Source organism: Ovis aries, chromosome 2 (assembly GCF_016772045.2).
Source record: "Ovis aries strain OAR_USU_Benz2616 breed Rambouillet chromosome 2, ARS-UI_Ramb_v3.0, whole genome shotgun sequence".
NCBI lineage: Eukaryota > Metazoa > Chordata > Mammalia > Artiodactyla > Bovidae > Ovis > Ovis aries.
Genome location: NC_056055.1, coordinates 112633137 through 112657037, shown reverse-complemented (window position 1 = coordinate 112657037; position 23901 = coordinate 112633137). Strand labels below are relative to the sequence as shown.

The 23901-nt window shown below is 38.6% G+C and overlaps 1 protein-coding gene across 6 annotated transcripts in view; it reads left to right on the top strand.

The window, feature by feature from the left end:
- The window catches only part of MFSD14B (major facilitator superfamily domain containing 14B), a 122014-nt gene that overhangs the window by 83892 nt on the left and 14221 nt on the right, over positions 1 to 23901 (top strand). For 5 of the 6 annotated variants that reach the window (XM_004004465.5, XM_060409585.1, XM_060409583.1 and 2 more), the window contains 5 exons: positions 6762 to 6889; positions 9140 to 9254; positions 13103 to 13321; positions 14191 to 14304; positions 18890 to 18961. In XM_004004465.5, the coding sequence (XP_004004514.2) occupies positions 6762 to 6889; positions 9140 to 9254; positions 13103 to 13321; positions 14191 to 14304; positions 18890 to 18961 (648 nt within the window). The remainder of the gene's footprint in view (positions 1 to 6761; positions 6890 to 9139; positions 9255 to 13102; positions 13322 to 14190; positions 14305 to 18889; positions 18962 to 23901) is intronic. The other variant, XM_060409584.1, reaches the window with a different exon arrangement.

Genomic DNA, 23901 nt, shown 5'->3' with positions numbered 1-23901 from the left:
TGCGTCCTGGAAAGAAAAGCTGTGTACTGTGTAGGGTATAATGTATCCTAGGTCTGAAAGGTGCTTCTTGTTTTAGGACTATTTTTTATGTGAAAAATTTGCATTTGTCAGTTATATAAATAAAAACAATCCCATCAGTGTGAAAATTTCTCTTTGATCTCCTTTTAAAAAATGAAAGAGATGAAAGTCATTATTAGTAAAATACTGTATGCAAAATCAAAGTGAATGATATAATTTGGGGGTAATCTATGTCTATATGTTCTGCGTCCTTGTGGCTTACAAAGGATGTCATAAGATGTGAACTTTTTCATTGAAAAATTAAAGTTTTCAAAAGCAGTTAAATGACTATATCTTATTTTTCATGGGTACCATTTTTCTCATACTGAGTTACAGAGTTAATTAAAATATTTGAAGGAAACAAAACAAAAAAAATTTTTAGTTTTAAAACTTTAACAGTATTGACACATTTATTTAGTCAAATATTTGTCAGCTGCTTATGTTAAGGACACCTTATGCTTAATACTTTTATGATAGCTGTATAAAGTATAAAATTCATGTATTTTTGCTTCAAGTGAGTTGTAATTGCCATTCTTTATATGCTTTAAAAAGTTTATAGATAATTGTATTTAATTCAACAATAAGCTTTATTGCTATTTTGTCAAATTAGAGCCTGTAAGGCCATGTCTACCATTATGGCAGAAAGAGAAAAGGAACTAAAGACTCTTTTGATGCAAATGAAAGAGGAGAGTGAAAAAGCTGGCTTAAAGCTCAACATTCAAAAAACTAAGATCATGGCGTCTGGTCCCATCACTTCATGGCAAATAGATGGGGAAACAATGGAAACAGTGAGAGACTTTCTTTTTTTGGGCTTCAAAATTACTGCAGATGGTGAATGCAGCCATGAAATTAAAAGACTTTTGGTCCTTGGAAGAAAAGCTATGACTAACCTAGACAGCATATTAAAAAGCAGAGACATCACTTTGCCAACAAAGGTCCATCTACTCAAAGCTGTGGTTTTTCCAGTAGTCATGTATGGATGTGAGAGTTGGACTATAAAGAAAGCTGAGAGCTGAAGAACTGATGCTTTTAAACTGTGGTGTTGGAGAAGACTCTTGAGAGTCCCTTGGACTGCCAGGAGATCAAACCAGTCAATCCTAAAGGAAATCAGTCCTGAATATTCATTGGAAGGACTGATGCTGAAGCTGAAACACCAATACTTTGGCCACCTGATGCAGGGTACTGACTCACTGGAAAAGACCCTGAAAGATTGAAGGCAGTAGTCAGGAGAAGGGGATGGCAGAGGATGAGATGGTTGGATGGCATAACCAACTCAGTGGATGTGAGTTTGAGCAAGCACTGGGAATTGGTGATAGACACAGAAGCCTGGTGTGCTGCAGTCCAGAGGGTCACAAAGAGTCGGACACGACTGAGCAAATGAAGTGAACTGAAGGCCATGTTAGGATTACTGACCAGTTAATTATGCCACCTTAAAAATCTACTGGACTGGGAAGCTCATTTACAAAACTGACATACTAATTCTTGGTCCACACTGGACTCTGCACACCATGTTTTATCCAGTAGTCACTGAACCCTGATAGCATGGCTTAGCACATTCAGCCTTTGTTACTTCCAGATTTCTTATTTGCAGAATCTGCCTACTCACTAAATTCACCTGCAACCTCTGAGTCAGGACAGTGCTTTCATGTTCATGCATGTGTGGCATGAGGAAGCAGTCTGAGTTGCCCAGCTGCATGTTTCCAGCTCAGGCTGGACAAAGGACACTCTTTGTTTCAGGTCTCATACTGTGAGCATGTCCATTTTGCAGTCCATTTCGTGCTATGCATCTTGCATTTTTGTTCCTTTTGTTGACAATTTTCCCGTTTAAAATGACCAAGTGTTGTTAAGTGTTTCTTAGTGTAGGGGAGTGTTGATATACATTATGGAGAAAATACTGTGTTAGATAAGCCTCATTCAGACATGAGTCATAGTGCTGAGGCTGAGACTTCAGTGTTAATAAGTCAGCAGCCTACATATTAAATAAGTCATCTTTCAAGAGAAACACACATAAACCAAGGTTATATATTGATCAGTTAATTAAAATATGTGACCAGAGAATGGTGGGAATACAACCTTCTGTTTCCTCTACAACAGCAGTTCCAGATTCTCTTAATTCGGTGTTCGTGGAAAACTTACAGAACATAACCAGTGTAGATAATGAGAGCTAACTATATTTATGCTAAAGGCTAAGATTTTGATGTCACTCTGGTGTTGTTGTTGTTTGCCCATGCTTTGTGGCATGTGGTATCTTAGTTCTCAGACCAGGGAGCAAACCTGTGTCCGCTGCATTCGGAGTGTGGCGTCTTAACCACTGGACCACCAGGGAAGTTCCAGTCTGGTTTTAATCTTTAAATATTTTCTCATTTGCAAATCGTGCTCTTCCTCTTTAGGGCTGCTGCAGTACTTGCCCAGTCAAGGTACAGGTATCCCTCTCAATCTGCTGTTCTAATAATGTGTCATGATAGGATCTAGGATGGACTGGGTGATGAAGAAGTAATTCTGAAACAGCAGAAAGTCTTTGATTTTTGAGAAATACAAGTTTTCCAAAGAGGCAAGTATTTTATTAGATTGTATTTCAGCATCATAATAAATGTAGGTTCTCCCAGAGGCTATTTTGAGTATCTATTGTCACTGAGAATTATTTTTTAAAAATATAATGATCTTTTAATGATTGAAAGATTGAGGTCAGGAGGAGAAGGGGGTGACAGAGGATGAGATAGTTGAATGGCATCATCTTTTCAATGCACATGAGTTTGAGCAAACTCTGGAGATGGTGTAAAACAGGGGAGCCTGGTGGGCTGCAGTCCATGGGGTCACAAAGAGTCAGACACTACTGAGCAACTGAACAACAGTTGTCACTGAGCATTATTTTAAAATAATAATTACTTAATAGATTAAATTACAATTGAAATCCAGAATCTAGATAATAGTATCTTTTTTTTTTTTGTAAAAACTGCATTATTTTACATAAAACTTTAATTCTTGGCCTTCTCATGTCCTTTGTTTTAATGGCATGCATTCCATATCTTATTGTATGAAATATAAAATCAGAACTGTCCAAAAAATTTTCCAGGGTTCTTTGTGTTTAGATTTTGTTACTGTTTTTGAGATGATTCTTATTTCTATTCTTTTGGCCTCTTAAATTTATTACCATGTTTTTCTTGACCAGTTCTATACTACCCAAGAACTCAGGTATTTGATATTTTTAGAGGATTTTAAAGCAACGTAAAAGATTTGCTTTTCTAAATTTATAAAACTGATGTTGCAGGGCATGAATTTCAGCCCTGCTTCTGCAGTTGTTTGGCTCTGCAGTTAAAGAGATCATTTAACTCTTTTGATGCAAAAACAGACCAAATGCTAGAAATCCAATGTGTCTTATAAATTGCACAGTTTGATGCCTTGTTGTTCAGTCACTCAGTCTTGTCCAACTCTTTGCAATCCCATGGACTGCAGCATACCAGACCTCCCTGTCCATCAACATCTCCCTGAGCTTGCTCAAACTCATGTCCATTGAGTCAGTGATATCATCCAACTATCTAGTCCTCTGTCGTCCCCTTCTCCTCCCGCCTTCAATCTTTCCCAGCATCAGGGTCTTTTCTAATGAGTCAGCTCTTCCCATCAGGTGGCCAGAGTATTGGAGCTTCAGCTTCAGCGTCAGTTCCTCCATTGAATATTCAGGATTGATTTCCTTTAGGATTGATTGGTTTGATCTCCTTGCAGTCCAGGGGACTCTCAAGAGTCTTCTCCAGCACCACAGTTCAAAAGCATCACTTCTTCAGTGCTCAGCCTTCATTAGGGTCCAACTCTCACATGCATACATGACTACTGGGAAAACCATAGCTTTGAATGTAAGGACCTTTGTTGGCAAAGTAATGTCTCTGCTTTTTAATATGTTGTCTAGTTTTGTCATAGCTTTTCTTCCAAGGATACGCATAGATTAATAATAATAATAAATAATAATATTAATAATAAATTAATAATAATTAATTTATTTCAGAGGAGTCAAATGCTTTTCTCCTAAGCTTACCTCCCCTCCACTGAGTCTTAGTCTTACCTCCCCCTTGCTTCGGTTTACCTGTCTCCTGGCCCATTGTCTCTGGGTTTACTAGTGGCTGATAGCGGATTAGAATCCTGTTGTTTCTCTTCTCAGCCTTAGAAACATGAGTTGATTTCCTCATAAAAGTTCTATTCAGGTTACCAAACTTCTTTGCAAACCTTTATCACCAGACTGTGTGGTAGGTACCAAGGGTACAGAGATGAAAGAAGATCATTCCTCTAACCTTAATCTCAATTTCTAATCTAATAAAGAAGATAGACAAGTAACAAGTAATTGTAATAGTGTATTATAGTTACAATAGAAGAGATATGTGCCAGAGTGGAGACAGGAGTTATTTGTTTTGCACCCCTCAGAAACGAGTGTGATTAATTCTGTTTGAGTAGCTAAGAAAATAGAGGAAGAGGTACTCCTGGCCCAGAGTTGAAAAGAATGACTAGTAGTTTACCAGGTCCAAGTGTGGAAAATGCCTACAAGCACAGCAAGGGCCTTGCAAATGCCCATTTGCACAAAGGAATGTAGTATATTCAGAAAACTAAGAAGTATTGCATATAGCCAAAACGTAGGATGTGTGCTAGGTACTACATTTTGAAGGATTCTATCTGTATGCTGTGCTGAAGGTTTTTTTTAATATATTATGAAAATTCAGATATACAAAAGGAGAGAATAAGATAATAAACACCCATGTACTCATCATCTAGTTTCATTATTTATCAACATCTCCCCGCTTTTATCTCATCTATCTTGGTTTTCCGCCACTCATTTTTAATTTTACTATTTAAAAGCAGAGTTCAAACACTTGAAGAATTTCAATTCTGTACAGTTGGGATTTTAAACAGGGGATCAAAGAACTGAAGTCTGCAGCTCATCAAGGTTTCTCTTGGGATTATGTGGAGGACAGGTTGAAAGGAAGTAGAACCAAGGGCAGGGAACAGAGGATTTTTTTATTTAAATCCAGATAAGAAATGCTGAAATGCATCACAGCTGGGGATAGACCAAGAGAGGTCATTATAAGAGAATGGTCTGAAAAATCACCTTGGGGAGCAAAGGAATGATGGGGAAGGTTTGGACAGCTTCTTAGCCAAGATAGGAAGTGTGGGTGTTTGGTCAGGTTTATAGGGAACAGTGTTCATGTAAAATGTCCAAGTAGGAAAGTCCATTTGACTATAGACACAGAACTCAGAAGAGAGATTGGAAAACTATTCATAATGTAGGTGGTGGTGGCCATGCATATAGGCATAGCATCTAAAGGGAGGACAGTGGCACCAACAGAGTCTGAGAGGCAAGCCTGTGGCCACCTCAGAGGGCCCTGACATCAAAAACGAAATTGATATGGAAGTGGTCAGCCAGCAGAGTGACTAGCAAATTATGAGGAAGTGATAAATGTGAGGTTTTTTTTACTTTCTTTGCTTATGTGTGGTGGTGCTCTTGCCTCCCTTTAGCCTCAACTCTTGTGCAACTTTTCATTATCTCTATCCTAAATTCATGGGAAATAGATGGGAAAACAGTGGAAACAGTGTCAGACTTTTATTTTTTTGGGCTCCAAAATCACTGCAGATAGTGACTGCAGCCATGAAATTAAAAGACGCTTACTCCTTGGAAGAAAAGTTATGACCAACCTAGATAGCATATTCAAAAGCAGAGACATTACTTTGCCGACTAAGGTCCATCTAGTCAAGGCTATGGTTTTTCCAGTGGTCATGTATGGATGTGAGAGTTGGACTGTGAAGAAAGCTGAGCGCTGAAGAATTGATGCTTTTGAACTGTGGTGTTGGAGAAGACTCTTGAGAGTCCCTTGGACTGCAAGGAGATCCAACCAGTCCATTCTGAAGGAGATCAGCCCTGGGGTTTCTTTGGAAGGAATGATACTAAAGCTGAAACTCCAATACTTTGGCCACCTCATGCGAAGAGTTGACTCATTGGAAAAGACTCTGATGCTGGGAGGGACTGGGGGCAGGAGAAGAAGAGGATGACAGAGGATGAGATGGCTGGATGGCATCACTGACTTGATGGATGTGAATCTGAGTGAACTCCGGGAGTTGGTGATGGACAGGGAAGCCTGGCGTGCTGCGATTCATGGGGTCACAAAGAGTCGGACACGACTGAGCGACTGAACTGAACTGAACTGATCCTAAATTCATCAGACAAATAGAATCTACTTCTTTTATGGACATTTAGTATATGCACATTCATCCTGTTTATCCCTATTAGCTTACAAGCCCTTTAAGAGCAGAAAGTACATATTCATCTGAGTGTCTTCCTTTCACCACTTAATTCAGAGCTTTGCACGTAATAGATATGCTGTATGTTTTTATAAAATGAATTAAGTGTCTGGGTTCTTCCCATACCTTTGGTGTGTGTTCACATTAAGGGCCAGCTATGAGTATATATATTTCATATCACCTCACTTTTCCAGTTTCACCCAGAAAACAAGCTTTTATCCTTTTCTTCCCTCTCAAATAGCATGCTTACAAATTTTGTTAGAATCTTTTTTTAAAAAAACAGGTTGTATTTAATGTTACAAATTATTCTGTTTCAGAGCCACTAAAATGAATTAGAGCATTTAGAAATTCATTTAGAAAATGAAAATTATAAGTAATTGGGGGAATCACATTATAAATTTGACCCTTGCTTCTGCTTTCTTCTCCAGGGTCTGCTCTCGTTTTTGAGTGCCCCACTCATAGGTGCACTGTCTGATGTGTGGGGAAGGAAGCCCTTTCTTCTTGTCACTGTCTTCTTCACCTGCTTCCCAATTCCACTGATGAGAATCAGTCCATGGTGAGTGACTAGGCCCTCCATCATGACTGTCTGTTTGGAGTCACATATGGACAATACATCTACAGTGCACTTTTCAACCTTTGCAGAGCAATTGTTCCTGTATTTTCATTTGAACTCTTTGCTAATACTGAAAACAAGTAGGCAGTTGCCATCATGCCCATTTTATAAATAAGGACATGAATGTCTAAGATAGTTACTTAGGTGAAGAAATAGAAATAAAAGGTGTCTCTAAGGGCAGTTGTTTTTGTCATGAGGTAAGTTACATGATTGGGTCCTGAGAGGGGGCAGTCTCTGTACTCACTCAGTTGTGGCTCATTTGACTTTGAAGATATGTTGTTTTTGTCAGCTCATGCAGCAATCCCCAAGCTTTTTGGCACCAGGAACCAGTTTCATGGAAGACAATTTTTTCACAGACAAGGAGGGGTGGGTGTGTGTTTCTGGTTGTAATGAGAGCATTGGGGAGCCATGGGGAACAGCAGGTGAAGCTTCTCTTGCTCACCTCTCACTGGGTGGCCCGCTTCCTAACAGGCCACAGTCCGCTGCCTGGGGGTTGAAGACCCCTGTTCTAGGGCACTGACATGAACATAGTTTACATCAAAAGTCAAGATTCCAACTTTCCTGATGGTCCAGTTGGAATTCTGTCTGCCAGTGCTCGGGACACGAATTTGATCCCTGGCCCAGGAAGATTCCACATGCCACTGGGCAAGTAGGCCAGTGTGCCACAGCTATTGAAGCCTCGTGCCCTAGAGCTGGTGCCCCACAATAAGCCACCGCAATGAGAAGCCCACCCACCACAACTCGTGAAAGCCTGCATCCAGCAACAAAGACCCAGTGCAGACAAAAATGAATTAATTTTTTAAAAGGGGGCAGGAGTCACTTTAGTGTGTACTGTATTATGTCCAGCAGCCTATTCTGAATCATAATGTGAATTTTAATTTGATCTTATTTTTTCATAATAAATAGGGAGAGAATAATTAGCATGTAATAACCAAAGTCATTTGGTTAATAAAAATGTGTTGAAATTTGTACCTGACTTGTAACTTAGTTTTTATTGAGCCCAAAGAATGAATGATATTTTGGTCAGAATTCCTGTTGCTGAGATGCTATTCCTATGTGAATAACACAGTTTAGAATGGAAGGGTCTTTTGTGTTTCAGTCATTTTGGGTTTAAATGCAACTGATAGATTTGGGGGATACTCAATGTGAATACTCTCGTTTGGTTATCTGATAGGAATTTTATGTCAATATTTGTCATGTTCTAAATGTGTTGAGTACCTATAAGGAATCATTTTTGTTCCTACCAGATAGATTTTTATAAAATACTTTTTGGTATTGATTCTTTCTGTTCAAGAACAAGTCCTACTTTTCTGATGCATTAGGTTTTTTGTCCTCTCAATATCTTACAATTTTTTTCTTTAGAATCTTAAAATGATTTTACCTCTTCTCTTCCAGTTGTCATGCAGCTGCTTCTATTGCTTGTATTGACTAATGCATAAAATAAAAATCTTTTATTATTGTTAAATAAAATTGATGATTATGGATCTATCTTCCTCATGTATATGAAGGAAATTTTATGTTTCATCCTTGAATATCAAGCTAGCTTTTGGGTTGAAAAATACTAGTTCCTATTTTGTTTAGAGATTTTCTTTTTTAAAATCAAGGGAATATCAAGCTTTGATGCCATTAGTATCAGTGGAGATTATTTGAATTTTCTCCTTAAATCTGTTACCATGATTAATTATATTAATAGATTTCTAATATTGAAACATCATTACATCCTAGAATTAAAATACTACATTTTGTTCTATGAGATTCTGTTGGCTAATATTTTAACTAGATTTTTGTTAAGCATCTATTTTATATGGTAGAAATTTTTTGTCTTATATTAATTTTTAAAATGCTTCCTGCTTTTGTATATATGTATTTTTCTCAGCTAAAACTCAGAAATTTAGAAAGTTTTTAATTTCTGTTCTGGCTACCATTAAAACTAACTTTACTGCATACTCCTACTTTTTCTTTTTTTTAAACTGCATGTACTAACACCCCTTGAGCAATGACAATATTGGTATGTTTCTACTTCCTCTCCATCTTGATTATAATTTTATTAGTTGTCCTTTATATCTTTAAATATACATGTATTTTTACAATTTATATTTTGGTGTGTAACCTTTACATAATATCGTTGGTTTTGATTATAAAAGTGTATATACACTACTTCTCTCATGAATGCTTAAAATAATCTTTTTATAGGTGGTATTTTGCAATGATTTCCATATCTGGAGTCTTCTCAGTCACGTTCTCTGTGATATTTGCGTATGTAGCTGATGTCACTCAGGAACATGAGCGAAGTACTGCTTATGGATGGGTAAGATAATAGATTATGGTTTTTAACCAGAGAAATAATAAACATTCTACTAAAAATTTACTAGAAAGTGAGCTTTTATTAAAATAGTGTTAATCATGTAAAGAAAATCCAAAACAGTTGAAATAAAAAAGGAGACTTGTGAGAAACTAAAAATAGCAAGGTAGAAATTGCTACTGAGTTATCCTTTGGTTTTAGTAGTGTTGGAAGATTGGCAGGATATGTGAGTTGTCACTTGCAAAGTTTTTTTAATTTGGTTTGATTTGTTTCTTGTTAGCTGATCTCTTGAGGAACCATAAACAATAAACAGTTGCTACAATCATAGATCTCTGTGCACCTAATTAGAACTGGAGAGGTGATAGAACCTCAGTTATGTTAATTTATTGTCACTGTATTGCAGGTTGTATGACTCAGACACTTATTTGGAATGTAGTACTACAGAAAAAGGACTACATTCATTCAGGAAATAATTGTTGAGTCAATAACAAAAGTTATAGGAGACATTTTTGGGATAATTGAATATTAGAAAGTCACTTCTGATTTTCTTAGGCAAGATATTGGCATTGTGATTATGTAGGAGAAGAAAGACCTATGAAAGATGGCAGTCTGAAACCATTTACGTCAGAGTGTCACAACCTTGAGAAATATTTAAGTGGTTCAATGGGGGAAAGTGACAGCTGAGCATTTGTGGGCATGTGTTCAATGTCTGAACCTCTTGGGGTATGTGGGTATGAACAGGGAAAGTTTTCCCTTCTTCCCTTTTAGGTTCTTTGAGTTAAAGGAGTGAAAGTCGCTCAGTTGTGTCCAGCTCTTTGCAACTCCATGGACTATACAGTCCACTGAATTCTCCAGGCCAGAATACTGGAGTGGGGTAACCTTTCCCTTCTCCAGGGGATCTTCCCAACCCAGGGATCAAACCCAGTTCTCCCGCATTGCAGGCGAATTCTTTACCAGCTGAGCCACAAGGGAAGAGTGAGCAAAATAATTTAATTGACATAAAGTTGGGGAGAACCTGTAGAACAAAATGGCAACCCACTCCAGTATTATTACCTGAGGAATCCTGAGGAGCCTGGTGGGCTACAGTCCATGGAGTTGCAAGAGTGAGACACGATTTAGCAACTGAAACCAAAGATAGATTAATAGGAGAAAAAAAATTTAATTTCATATGTGTGGGAGTCTCACAAAGATGTGAAAGGCTCAAGAACTGTCAGTGGATGAGGCTTATATACCATCCTGAGCTAAGGAGAAAGACTATAGGGGTCTGGGACTTCAAAGGGGAGGAAGATAATTCACAGGAAGACAAGGAGAGCAAATCAGATGTTTGCTATTACATGTAGGTAAGTCTTTCTAATATTAAAAATTTATCTTTAGTACTTAGTATCTTTATCATAATATTATCTTTTAATACAAAAAGTTATATTTAGTATTTAGTATCTAATGTAAAAAGTTATCTAGTATTTACCAGTATTTCTTGGTATAGGCCTCCTTTCTAAGCTCTTTCAGGTTGTTATCAGCTAAGTTCAGTCACTCAGTCGTGTCTGACTCTTAGACCCTATGGACTGCAGTAGGCTATTCTGGGAAAGGTAAAAAGCTTTGCCTGAGTCTCCTGGATCATAAATTGCCTTCTGCTTGAAACAATCCACATGCCAAAGTGGCACATTTTGGGATAGCTTATTTTGCTCCCCTTTAGGGTACATTTTGTTCTTCTTTCAACTCTCCTGTGTTTGAAATGTTTATAGTAAGAAGATGGAAGAAGAAAGGTGACCTGACTGGATTGTTGAATGGTTGGAGAGGGACTGAATGCCAGAAACTCAGGTTACTTCTCTCCTGAGTCTTATTCTTTCTGTTAAATTCCACTTCCTGAAAGACAGTAAGCAGTCATTCAGTGTTGACTGAATGAATAATTGTATGGCTCAGTGATGGACATATATGCCAGTTACTGTTGTTCCACAAAACACAACAGTCATTTTTAGTTTGTTGACTTTAGACATCAGTAGTTTAAAAACTTCTCCAAGCCACTTGCCCTCTAGCTATTACTTGCTTCTCCTTCCTTCCTTCTTCCTACCTCCCCTGAATGTTTCTCATGTCATGTCCTAAAACAGGACATCTCCTGAATGCTGTGGAGGAGGACAGAGGGAGAAACAGATAGGAAAGCTTCAAAGAAGGCAGGATGTTCAAGGTGGGCTTTTTAGGGGTGGTCAGCAGAGTTGAGGGGTGCCAGAAGCCTCATTTATCACACTTGTGAAGCTTTTCTCAACATTGCAGGAAACACTGTTCCTCTTTAGTTTTATTAGATTTTTGTTCTTTTGCCTTCATCAGAAAAATCCCTCACAAAGCTGCTGTGCTAAGCAGTAGTATTTAAGGAAGGATTTCAGAGAGAGAGAGTTCTGGAACCAAAGTGGTCATGACTTAGTTTCCCTGTCTCTAGCTCGGTTCTTCATCTGTAAAATGCCAGTTATAATAACGCCTGGTCATAGGTATGTTGAGAGAAGTTACTTAGAGGAGTGCCCTGCTGAAATATGCCCTCCAGGCCATAAGGCTGCCTGGACTGGATCATAGGACTCAGGGTTTGGCCAATGACTAACCTTTGCATTTAACTCTGTGTGTTAGATGTTGAGATGGCAAACCTGAAAAAAGAAAAAGAAAAAAAGTTTGCAAGCTATCTTACAGATACAGAATAATTAAAAATGTCCTTTTGACAAATACTGAGATATTTGTATGCTCCATGATCTTTAGTTCTTTACACTTGGAATGCTATGTAATTAAGGGCAGGAGCTCTGTTTTCTTATTTTTCTAGCACATATAAATACTCAATAATTATTGAACCAGGAAATTCCTATTCCTCAAATTGGAGTTCTATGTACTTCCTTTTTTCCCCCAGAAATTTTTAACTTTTGGCTTTTATAATTTTGGTATAATACTAATTTCCAATACATTGTATTTTTACAGTCACTTGGGGGTTATGGATAAAGGAAGAATATCATTGGTTACCCAGGAGTCATAATTTCAGTCATAGTTAATGATTTCTGTAGTTGCTATTAAAATCCATTAGAAGTTTAGATGACCAGCTTATAAATGTGCTTTTCACACCCAGTCTGGTTATAATTTGGAGGCTGTCCACTTAAGCTTCTGAATATTCAGACTACATTTCAAAATAAAGAGAGCCTTCTACATGCTTATATGGATTCAAGTTGTAAGTGTGATCAGCTGACTCAGTGGTCTTTGGTATTAGGACGTTGGGGGTGACAGCATAACAGAAACTCCTAGCCCAGGGATTTCTCTAATTACAAAGCTTTTGAGGTCTCCTTCAACAAATCTTTTTGCATTTTTGTTGTTGTTATATAGCTTTTTCTAAGACTGCCGGGGATTTCCACCCCCAGTTAGTGCTAATGAAATGGTGAAACGGTGCACAGTTTTGGAAGATGAAGTCAAGCCTAGTTTCTGAGTAGTTTGTAGATTTTTTTATCAACCCTGCAAAAACTTTTTTGTTCCTTTCCTTCTATATCCCTGTTCCCTAATTACAGAAGATTAAAATATGTATGGTTTATTTGTGGGGAAGATTTTACAATTTTTTATTTCTAAATAAATCATTTTTTTGTTTGTGTAGCTTTCTAGAGTAAACCTACAAGAATTAGAAAGTTATTCAAATTAGTTAATAACTTGTGAGCAAATTCTTAAAAGAAAATTACTTTTAATTCTTAAAAGTTGTATGCAATACAGTCCTTTTGTATTTTTAAAGTTAGAGAAGGATGGCTTTAGATATGCACCTGTGGGACCCTGGTTGGAAACAGGAATGTAAGTGCACACCCGCTGTAGATGCAACCCTGGGTGAGAGTGTTCTTTCTCCATAGGTCTCAGCCACTTTTGCAGCCAGTCTGGTTAGCAGCCCAGCCATTGGAGCGTACCTTTCTGCCAGTTATGGAGACAGCGTTGTTGTGCTAGTAGCCACAGTGGTAGCTCTTCTAGACATCTGCTTCATCTTGTTGGCTGTTCCGGAATCTTTGCCAGAGAAAATGAGACCTCTCTCCTGGGGAGCCCGGATTTCTTGGAAACAAGCAGACCCTTTTGCGGTAAATAAAAACATGAAAACACTTACTTTCCTAAATATCTTTCTAAACCATGCAAATAAAAGTGCATTTCTGCAGATTCAAGCATCCTAGCAGTTGCTGGTTTATTTTTTTCTCTAGTAAAAATAGAAAAAATTAATTGAAAATAAGGGACAGAGGTGAACTGTACACCAAGGAATATATAAAATTGATAATTCTTAAGATTTGGACACGACTGATTGACTGAACTGAAGTATGTGGTTACCATGAGAGACGAGATGCACTTTTGGTGCAACTTTTGGTCTACTCAGACATCCTGTGTAGAAAAGGGTGTAAGGATTTTGGGCAAAGGTATAATATTGAAAAAGTTGTTACTAGTCAGAGAATCTTGTCACTGACCCCATGCCTGGAGCACATTTATTTTTCTGCCAATTGTGTGGGCAAATTATTAATATTTTAAAGAATAAATTTATGTGTAATGAAAACCATGTAATGTTTGTGGCTTTAAAGGAGTTATTATGAGTGAAAAGAGATGAGATTTTCCTAAAAGGTTCTGTAGCAGTGTGGGTTTTTTTATTTTTCAGAGTCTGTTCATAGTATGTCCAGGATCTGTTTCAGTATATGAACCAGTATTCATATGAGATGAGCAAAAATGTTTTTTTAAAAAAGAGAAAAGACTGTAATATATGAAATATATACCTTTGAAATTAGGACTTGTAATGTCCTTAGAGAGGTGGTAATTGATTTTATGTTAAGGCTCACTTCCTTTTTTAATCCATTCATCTTTTGTTATCCACCCTAAGAAATCAAAAAACAGTGAAGCTAATATCCCAGAATATCAGTGACATCAGTATCTATTTGCTTTTTATGTTTCTGTTTCTGCTTATTTCTAGTCACTGAAGAAAGTTGGAAAAGATTCTACCATTTTGCTAATCTGCATCACTGTTTTTCTTTCATACCTTCCTGAAGCTGGACAGTATTCAAGTTTTTTTCTCTATCTCAGGCAGGTGAGTAAGGAATGCCGGAAAATCAGAGACTGGGATCGGTCTTGAAGTGTTTTATGGAAAAACCCCGGGTAACTCAGCTGGTAAGGATCCACCTGCTATGCAGGAGACCTCGGTTCAATTCCTGGGTTGGGAAGATCCCCTGAGGAGGGCATGGAAACCCACTCCAGTATTTGTGCATAGAGAATCCCCATGGACAGAAGAGCCTGGTGGACTACAGTCCATGGAGTCACAAAGAGTCAGACATGACTCAGCAGCTAAGCACACAGCCTGTAAGAAGGAAAAATGTGTTGACTTACTTCTAGTTGTAAACGTAGGTGCTGACATATAATTAGTAGTCAGGAGAACTCTAGTGCAATAATTTTTTAAAATAAAATGTTCACTGTGGGAAAAATTTCCTTGAGAATTACACAGAAATAATTAGTAGAAACAAAATTTATTAAATCTTCAATAATACTCATTAAATTTCAGAGAGGTAAAATTTATTTCAGAAGAACTGTGACCCCTGGGTCTGACTGATCACATTCAGTTTGCCTAGCCATCTACGGTAGGCCACTGTAGGAACTTTCCTGGCAGTCCAGTGGTTAAGATTCCATGCTTCCAGTGCAGATGATGTAGGTTCGGTCCCTGGTTGGGGAAGTAAGATCCCACATGTTGCAAACCACCCCCACCTGCCCCTGACACACTCCCCACTAAAAACAAAAACAAAAAAACACCACTGTGGACTTCAAGGTAGGTCACAGATAATGACCAAAGTAATCTTTTCTGTCTTCTGATTTTTCTCCCTTTAAAAGTTTATGCTTCACATTTTCCCCCAAAAGGCAGTTGACTTAAGGCAATTTTAAAAAGTTTGCTTTTCCAGCTGCTGTCTCAGGTCTCTTGGGTTGCTGAGGTCTGAACTGCCTTTCATTGTAATCCTGCCTTGGTCTGTCACTGATTTCACTGAAGTCCTTCTTCTAGTGGTTTACTCCACTTTGTCAGAGCAAGCCTCCCCCCTAAGATAAATTCCTCTATTTTCAGAGATATTTCAAATAAAATTTGTTAAGTTTGCCACTCATAGTTTTCCTGAGAGTTTGAGACTGTAGTATTTTATATGGTAGCACATTTAAGTAAAGCTTTTTTTTCAAGCAGTTCCTTTTTTGTTTTACTCATTTATGGTTGGAGGATGCTGGAGATTTAGAGGGAAAAGTAGTGAGATACTGTGTTTTGTGTGTGTGTGTGTGTGTGTGTACGTGCTCAGTCAGTCTGTTATGTCCAACTCTTTGTGGCCCTGTGGACTATAACCTGCCAGGCTCTCTGCCCATGGAATTTTCCAGGCAAGAATACTGGAGTGGGGTTTTTCCTAACTCCAGGGAATCTTCCTGACCCAAGGATCAAACCCATGTTTCTTGCATCTCCCACACTGGCAGGTGGGTTCTTTACTACTAGCGCTCCCTGGGAAGCCCAGGTGTTAAATGTAGAAAATTACATATGCATCATTAAATGTACATTTAATGTGGAAAATAATGTAGGAAAAATGGGAAAGCCCAAGGAAGAAAGAAAAAAAAAAGTCTCCTTTCTTCACATGTATAGTTAACAACAGTGAATATTTTCTTCTGTATCCATTTTTCCTATCAGTTCAGTTCAGTCACTCAGTTGTGTCTGACTCTTTGCGACCCCATGAATCACAGCACACCAGGCCTCCCTGTTCATCACCAACTCCCAGAGTTCACTCAAACTCAAGTCCATCAAGTCGGTGATGCCATCCAGCCATCTCATCCTCTGTCATTGCCTTTTCCTCCTGCCCCCAATCCCTCCCAGCATCAGAGTCTTTTCCAATGAGTCAGCTCTTCACATGGGGTGGCCAAAGTACTGGAGTTTCAGGTTTAGCATCATTCCTTCCATAGAACACCCAGATCCCCTTGCAGTCCAAGGGACTCTCAAGAGTCTTCTCCAACACCGCAGTTCAAAAGCAGCAATTCTTCGGCACTCAGGTTTCTTCACAGTCCAGCTCTACATATGCTTATATCACCATCAACAACAACAGTTAAAACAAATCAGAATAATTCTGTTATTCTGTATTTATGCTCACTTTTTAGAGCTCACATATAATTAACACATATATTTTTAGTTTAAATTGTGTTTACTTATAAATCATCTATTTTATAAGAAATTTAATATCCAGTATATATTTAAAACTTTATTCAACAATAAAAAGACATATAACTCAACTAAAAAAGTAGGCAAAAGATTTTGAATACATATTTCTTCAAGGAAAATATACAAATGGCCAATAAGCACATGAGAGGATGGCTAACATCAATACCCATCAAGGAAACCAAACACACCTGGTAAGAAAGCTGTAATAAAAAAGAAACAACAACAACTTAGGATATGGAGAAATGGCAACCCTCATACATGCTGGTGGGAATGTAAAATGGGGTAGCTACTGTGGAAAAGAGCCTGGTGGTTCCTCAAAGTGTCCAGCATAGGGTTCCCAGCAAATCTATTTCTAGGTATATAGCCAAGAGAACTGAAAACACCTATCTGTACAAAAACACTTAACAAAAATTATTATTCGTATAGCCAAAAAGTAGAAGCAAAGTAGAAACAGCCAATCTGCCTATTAACTGATGAAATGGATCAACAAACATGATACCTCTGTACAATGCAATGTTCAGGGTTTTTTTTTTTTTGGCAATAGCAATGAAGCACTGATACATGCTACAAGATGGGTGAACTTTGAAAACGTTATGCTAAATGAAAGAACCCAGAACCATATATAGTGTGATTCCATTTATATGAAATGCTCCGAATAAATAAATTCAGAGAGACAGGAAGTAGATTACTGACTGGGTGTGGGAATGGGACTCCTGATGGGATACCATGTTTCTTTGAAGAGTAATGAGATCTTCTAAAATTGATCATGGTAATAATTGCCCAACTCTGTATTAATACTGTACTGTGCTGTACTAGTTGCTCAGTTGTGTCCAACTCTTTGGTACCCCATGCACTGTAGCCCACCAGGCTCCTCTGTCCATGGGGATTCTCCAGGCAAGAATACTGGAGTGGGTTGCTGTGCTCTCCTCTAGGGGTTCTTCCCAACCCAGGGATCGAACCCAGGTCTCCCACATTGCAGGCAGATTCTTTACCATATAAGCCACCAGGGAAACCCATATCAATACTAAAACCATTGAATTGAATTGTGTGCTTGCAATGGGTGGATTGTATGGTATTTTTAATTCTACCTCAATAAAGATGTTTTAGAAATATATTTATTGGGGAATGAGTGGGGATGGACTAGGTTTTTAGGGTTAGTAGATACAAACTTTTACATATAGAATGAATGGACAACAAAGTCCTACTGTATAGCACAGTGTATATAGCACTCTGTATATTCAGTGTCCTGGGAAAAGAACATCAGAGTGTATAGTATGTATAACTGAGTCACTTTGCTATATAGCACAAGTTAATACAACATTGTAAATCAACTGTACTTCAATTAAAAAATACATACATGGGCTTCCCTGGTGGCTCAACAGTAAGGACTCTCTGCAGTCCAGGAGACGTGGGTTCTATCCTGAGTTGGGAAGATCCCCTACAGAAGGAAATGGCAACCCACTCTGGTATTCTTGCCTGAGAAGTCCCATGGACAGAGGAGCCTGGTAAGCTACAGTCCATGGGGTTGCAAAAGTAAACATGACTTAGCAACTAAACCACCATAGATTCCATTTTTTTAAATTGCATTCAATTGGAGAGTGATAGGATAGTGTTAATGTCAGCAGCACTGGTTTGGGAACCAGAAGTTCTGGCTCTCTTTCATTAGCTAATTGTGTGATTTGAAGCAAGATAATCATTTATGAAATGTGAAGATTATTTACAATAATTTTTACAGTTTTCTTTCTGGATTTTATAGTTTCAATAGATGGCAAACTAACTTTAAAAACTTGATGTTTAAAACTTAAAATTTCAGGCATTTCATAGCTGCTCTTAAGCTTAAGAGGCTTAGACATCATTGCTAGCTAACTTTGGCTGCTCATTGGAATAACCATGGGAGCTTTTTAAAACATACCTGTGTCTGGGCCCAGAGAGTCTGATTTAATTGATACCAAGTGAGTTCCAGCATCTCTTTTCTCCCCTCTCCCTTTCTCGGTTGCCCACATGATTTTAATATGCAACCAAAGTTGAGAACCATTTAACTTTCCAAGTGAATATATTCTGTGTTGATAGCATCAAAAATCAAATTTTTCTTTTCTTCATTTTTTTCCCTAGTAGTGGATAATGTTACATAGCTCTTGGTGGATTGTAGTGGGGAAAGCATATGAAAACAGTAGGGAGACCTGTAATAGAAAATATTGTGCTAGTAGTTAATCTTAGTTATATTAAGTTGTGCCTGCTTACAGTGATTTCTCATGACAGGTTTAGCTATAAATTATTAGTTAAATAGGTTTAGCTTTGAGCACTGCCTAAATTTCCATTGTCAAAGTTTCGTGAACTTTCCTCAACTATTTTATTCTATAGCTTTAATGGAACATAACATTTCTTATTATTTATATAATGCAAAAAATTTATATTATTTATACATTGCAAAATGTGTTCATTTTCACAGGTCATAGGATTTGGATCTGTTAAAATTGCAGCTTTCATAGCTATGGTAGGAATTCTGTCTATTGTGGCTCAGGTGAGTGTTATTTTACCCATCCACCCCACTTTTTTTTTTTTTAAACATTTTTAATCTGAAATAACTTTAGATTCACAGGAAGCTGCAAAGAAATATTCGTGAAGGTCTCTTGCACCCCTACATCAGTTCTGTTCCTTCCCTGCCATGGTAGCATGTTATACAGCTGTGAACAATATCATACCCACTGTATCCACTAATGTGGATACGGATCATAGAATTATTCTCTTTTTAATAAAATCTGGAGGTTGTGATATAGGAAGAATTTAATATAAATATTTTAAAATTAATTTCTTAATTGAAGGATAATTGCTTTACAGAATTTTATTGCTTTCTGTCAAACATCAACATGAATCAGCCATAGGTATACATGTGTTCCCTCCCTCTTAAACCTCACTCCCACCTCCCTCTCCATCCCAACCCTCTAGTTGATGCAGAGACCCTGTTTGATTTCCCTGAGACATACAGCAAATTCCCATTGGCTATCTATGTTACATATGGTAATGTAAGTTTCCATGTTACTCTCTCCCTACATCTCACCCTCTACAGCCCTCTCCCTGTGTCCATAAGTCTGTTCTCTATGTCCATTGCTTCTTCGCTGCCCTCTAAATAAATTCTTTGGTACCATCTTTCTAGATTCTATATATGTGCGTTAGTGTACAATATTTATCTTTCTAATTCTGACTTACCTCACTCTGTATAATAGGCTCTAGGTTCATCCATCTCATTAGAACTGACTCAAATTCCTTTTTATGGCTGAATAATATTTCATTATGTTTTATACCATAACTTCTTTATCCATTCCTTTGTCGATGAACATCTAGGTTGTGTCCATGTTCTAGCTATTGTAAATAGTGCTGCAGTGCACATTGGGGTACATGGCGGTTTTTTTCAGTTTTGGTTTCCTCAAGGTATATGCCCAATAGTGGGATTGCTGAGTCATATGGTGGTTTTATTCCTAGTTTTTTATTCCTACCATCTTCCATCGTGTCTGTGTCACTTTACATTTATATCAACAGTGCAAGAGGGTTCCCTTTTCTCCACATCCTCTCTAGCATTTATTGTTAGACTTTTTGATGATAGCTCTTCTGACATGTGTGAGGTGATATCTCATTGTATTTTTGATGTGCATTTCTCTAAAAATGAGTGATACTGACAATCTTTTAGTATGTTTGTTAACCATTGGTGGGTCTTCTTTGGAGAAATGTCTGTAGGTCTTTTCCCCACGTTTTGATTGGGTTGTTTGCTTTTCTGGTATTGAGTTTTTCCTTCTTCAGTTCAGTTCTGTTCAGTTCAGCTCAGTCGCTCAGTCATGTCTGACTCTTTGCGACCCTATGACCGCAGTGTGCCAGGCCTCCCTGTCCATCAGCGACTCACGGAGTCCACCTAAACCCATGTCGATTGAGTCGGTGATGAAATCCAACCATCTCAGCCTCTGTCGTCCCCTTCTTCTCCTGCCCCCAAACTTTCCAAGCGTCAGGGTCTTTTCAAATGAGTCAGCTCTTCGCATCAGGTGATCAAAGTATTGTAGTTTTAGCTTCAACATCAGTCCTTCCAATGAACACCAGGACTGATCTCCTTTAGGTTGAACTGGTTGGATCTCCACACCACGGTTCAAAAGCATCAAATCTTCGGCACTCAGCTTTCATTATAGTCCAACTCTCAAATCCATATATGACCACTGGAAAAACTATAGGCTTGACTAGATGGACATTTGTTGGCAAAGTAATGTCTCTGCTTTTGAATATGCTGTCTAGGTTGGTCATAACTTTCCTTCCAAGGTGCCGGGGTCCAGCCCCGGTGGATCCAGGGAATTCGAAGGGTGGACGGCGTCGGCGTGGAAAAACTTGTTTATTTATTAAAGTAAGATTAGATTAAGAAATTATAGTGTAGTAAGAAGATTAAGTGGAGGAAGAGGGCTGAATAGCTTGGTTTACGCGGAAGGCCAATAAAATTCCAGACAAGGAATTTGCACCATCTACGTTGGGCCACCGGCGCCCGCTTGAATATCTAAGGGTGCCTCGCCTTAAGCTCCCTTTCTCGCGGATCTTAACAGCCGGGGCAAGTAAGTAGACCTGGTGAGCCTCCGCGCTCCAGGTGGAAATTCAACCCGAAATTAAAGTAAAGAGCAGAGAGAGGGAAAGAGAGAGAGGAGAAGAAAGAGAGAGAGAGACACGGGGGGAGCCAGAGTGCCAAGAAACCAGGCCGGGAGACTAGTTAGAGAAGCTGGTCCAAGAAGCTGGCCCCTGGAGCTGGCCCCCGGAGCTGGCCCCGGGAAGCTGGCCCCTGGAGCTGGCCCCGGGAAGCTGGCCCCATCCTTTATTGTTCAGAAGGCCTTTTATACTTTTGATAAAACACAGAGATCAATGGGTAACACAAGATTATGTAGCGTTCGCAGCTCAAGCTCTTTCTATACATCATTTGGTATACAAAAGGTCTCAGGTGATTTACATTATCTTCTGGCCAAGAGGCTTGTTAACACTTTTTGGCTCTCTTCCTTAATGAATGTTAATCTTGTTTCCCCTGAAGTGTTTTTCTTTAATCTACATCTCCTTAAAGCATTAACATTAAAGTTACATCTCAATAGAACAAAGGTGCAGTGGGACACAACAAAGAGGGTACTTAACTCAAAGATCTAATGTTGCTAACACAAGGTCTACTACTTGTTTTTCTAACTATATCTACAACTAAAGGATGTGAAAATTTGGCAGCAAATATTGATTCAACAAATGAAACCTTTAATCAGTCCTATTCTAAAGATTTTGACTCCTCGGAAGCTCCTACATTCCTAGGATGTTTTAAGCTTCCTGTGCCTCCTGCGGTCAGGAGGCCTCAAACAATCACATGCGCAGCTGTAGGAGTCCTGCAGGCAGGCTAGAAAGCCATCAGAGGGTTTTTTGGATTGAAACACTCTTTCAAATGCGGAAGACTAAAGCCCTGAATTGACTTTTTCCAGAAAATGTCAGAAGAGTGGAAAAGCAGAGCACAAAAGCCGGCAGATTTTTGTTGGGGTACATGCTTAGGAATTTCCAGAGGGGCCCCTGAAGTCTGAGCACGCCTTGCGTATGTCAGCTTCCTTCCTCATGACCTTGTCACGGGCGGGATTCCTCACACTGGCTCCCGGCACCAAGGAGTAAGCATCTTTTAATTTCATGGCTGCAATCACCATTTGCAGTGATTTGGGAGCCCAGAAAAATAAAGTCAGCCACTGTTTCCACTGTTTCCCCATCTATTTGCCATGAAGTGATGGGACCAGATGCCATGATCTTCGTTTTCTGAATGTTGAGCTTTAAGCCAACTTTTTCACTCTCCTCTTTCACTTTCATCAAGAGGCTCTTTAGTTCTTCTTCACTTTCTGCCATAAGAGTGGTGTCATCTGCATATCCAAGGTTTTCTATATTTCTCCTGGCAATCTTGATTCCAGCTTGTGCTTCATCCAGCCCAGCGTTTCTCATGATGTCCTCTGCATAGAAGTTAAATAAGTAGGGTGACAATATACAGCCTTGACGTATTAGTCAATAAAGCAGAAATAGATGTTTTTCTGGAACTCTCTTGCTTTTTCAATGACCCAGCAGATGTTGGCAATTTGATCTCTGGTTCCTCTGCCTTTTCTAAAACCAGTTTGAACATCTGGAAGTTCATGGCTCATGTATTGCTGAAGCCTGGCTTGGAGAATTTTGAGCATTACTTCACTAGCGTGTGAGATGAGTGCAATTGTGTGGTAGTTTCAGCATTCTTCGGCATTGCCTTTCTTTGGGATTGGAATGAAAACTGACCTTTTCCAGTCCTGTGGCCACTGCTGAGTTTTCCAAATTTGCTAGCATCTTGAGTGCAGCACTTTCACAGCATCATCTTTCAGGATTTGAAATAACTCAACTGGAATTCCATCACCTCCACTAGCTCTGTTCGTAGTGATGCTTCCTAAGGCCCATTTGACTTCACATTCCAGGATGTCTGGCTCTAGGTGAGTGATCACACCATCATGATTATCTCGGTCATGAAGATCTTTTTTGTACAGTTCTTCTGTGTGTTCTTGCCACCTTTTCTTAATATCTTCTGCTTCTGTTAGGTCCCTACCATTTCTGTCTTTTATTGAGCCCATCTTTGCATGAAATGTTCCCTTGGTATCTCTAATTTTCTTGAAGAGATCTCTAGTCTTTCCCATTCTATTGTTTTCCTCTATTTCTTTGCATTGATGGCTGAGGAAGCCTTTCTTATCTCTCTTTGCTATTCTTTGGAACTCTGCGTTCAAATGGGTATATCTTTCCTTTTGTCCTTTGCTTTTTGCTTCCCTTCTTTTCACAGTTTGTAAGGCCTCCTCAGGCAGTCATTTTGCTTTTTTACATTTCTTTTTCTTGGGGTTGTTCTTGATTCCTGTCTCCTGTACAATGTCACCAACCTCCGTCTGTAGTTCATCAGGCACTCTTGTCTATCATATCTAGTCCCTTAAATCTATTTCTCACTTCCACATTATAGTCATAAGGGATTTGATTTAGGTCATACCTGAATGGTCCTTCTTAGTACTTTAAATATATCCTGCCATTCTCTTCTGGGCTGCAAAGTTTCTGCTGAAAGTTCAGCTGCTAAAACATATGGGGTTTCACTTCTGTGTTACTTGTTGCTTCTCCCTTGCTGCTTTTAATATTCTTTCCTTGTGTTTAATCATTTTTAGTTTGATTAGTATGTGTCTAGTTGTGTTTCTCCTTGTGCAGGACTCTTTGTACCTCTTCTTGAATTTGATTGGCTATTTCCTTTTCCATGTTGGGGAAATTTTCCAATGTAGTCTCTTCAAAAATTTTCTCATCCCGTTTATTTTTCTCGTCTTCTGGGATTCCTATTATTTGAATGCTGGTGCTTTTGATATTTTCCCAGAAGTTTCTGAGACTATCCTCAGTTCTTTTCATTGTTTTTACTTTATTCTGCTCTTCAGAAGTTATTTCCGC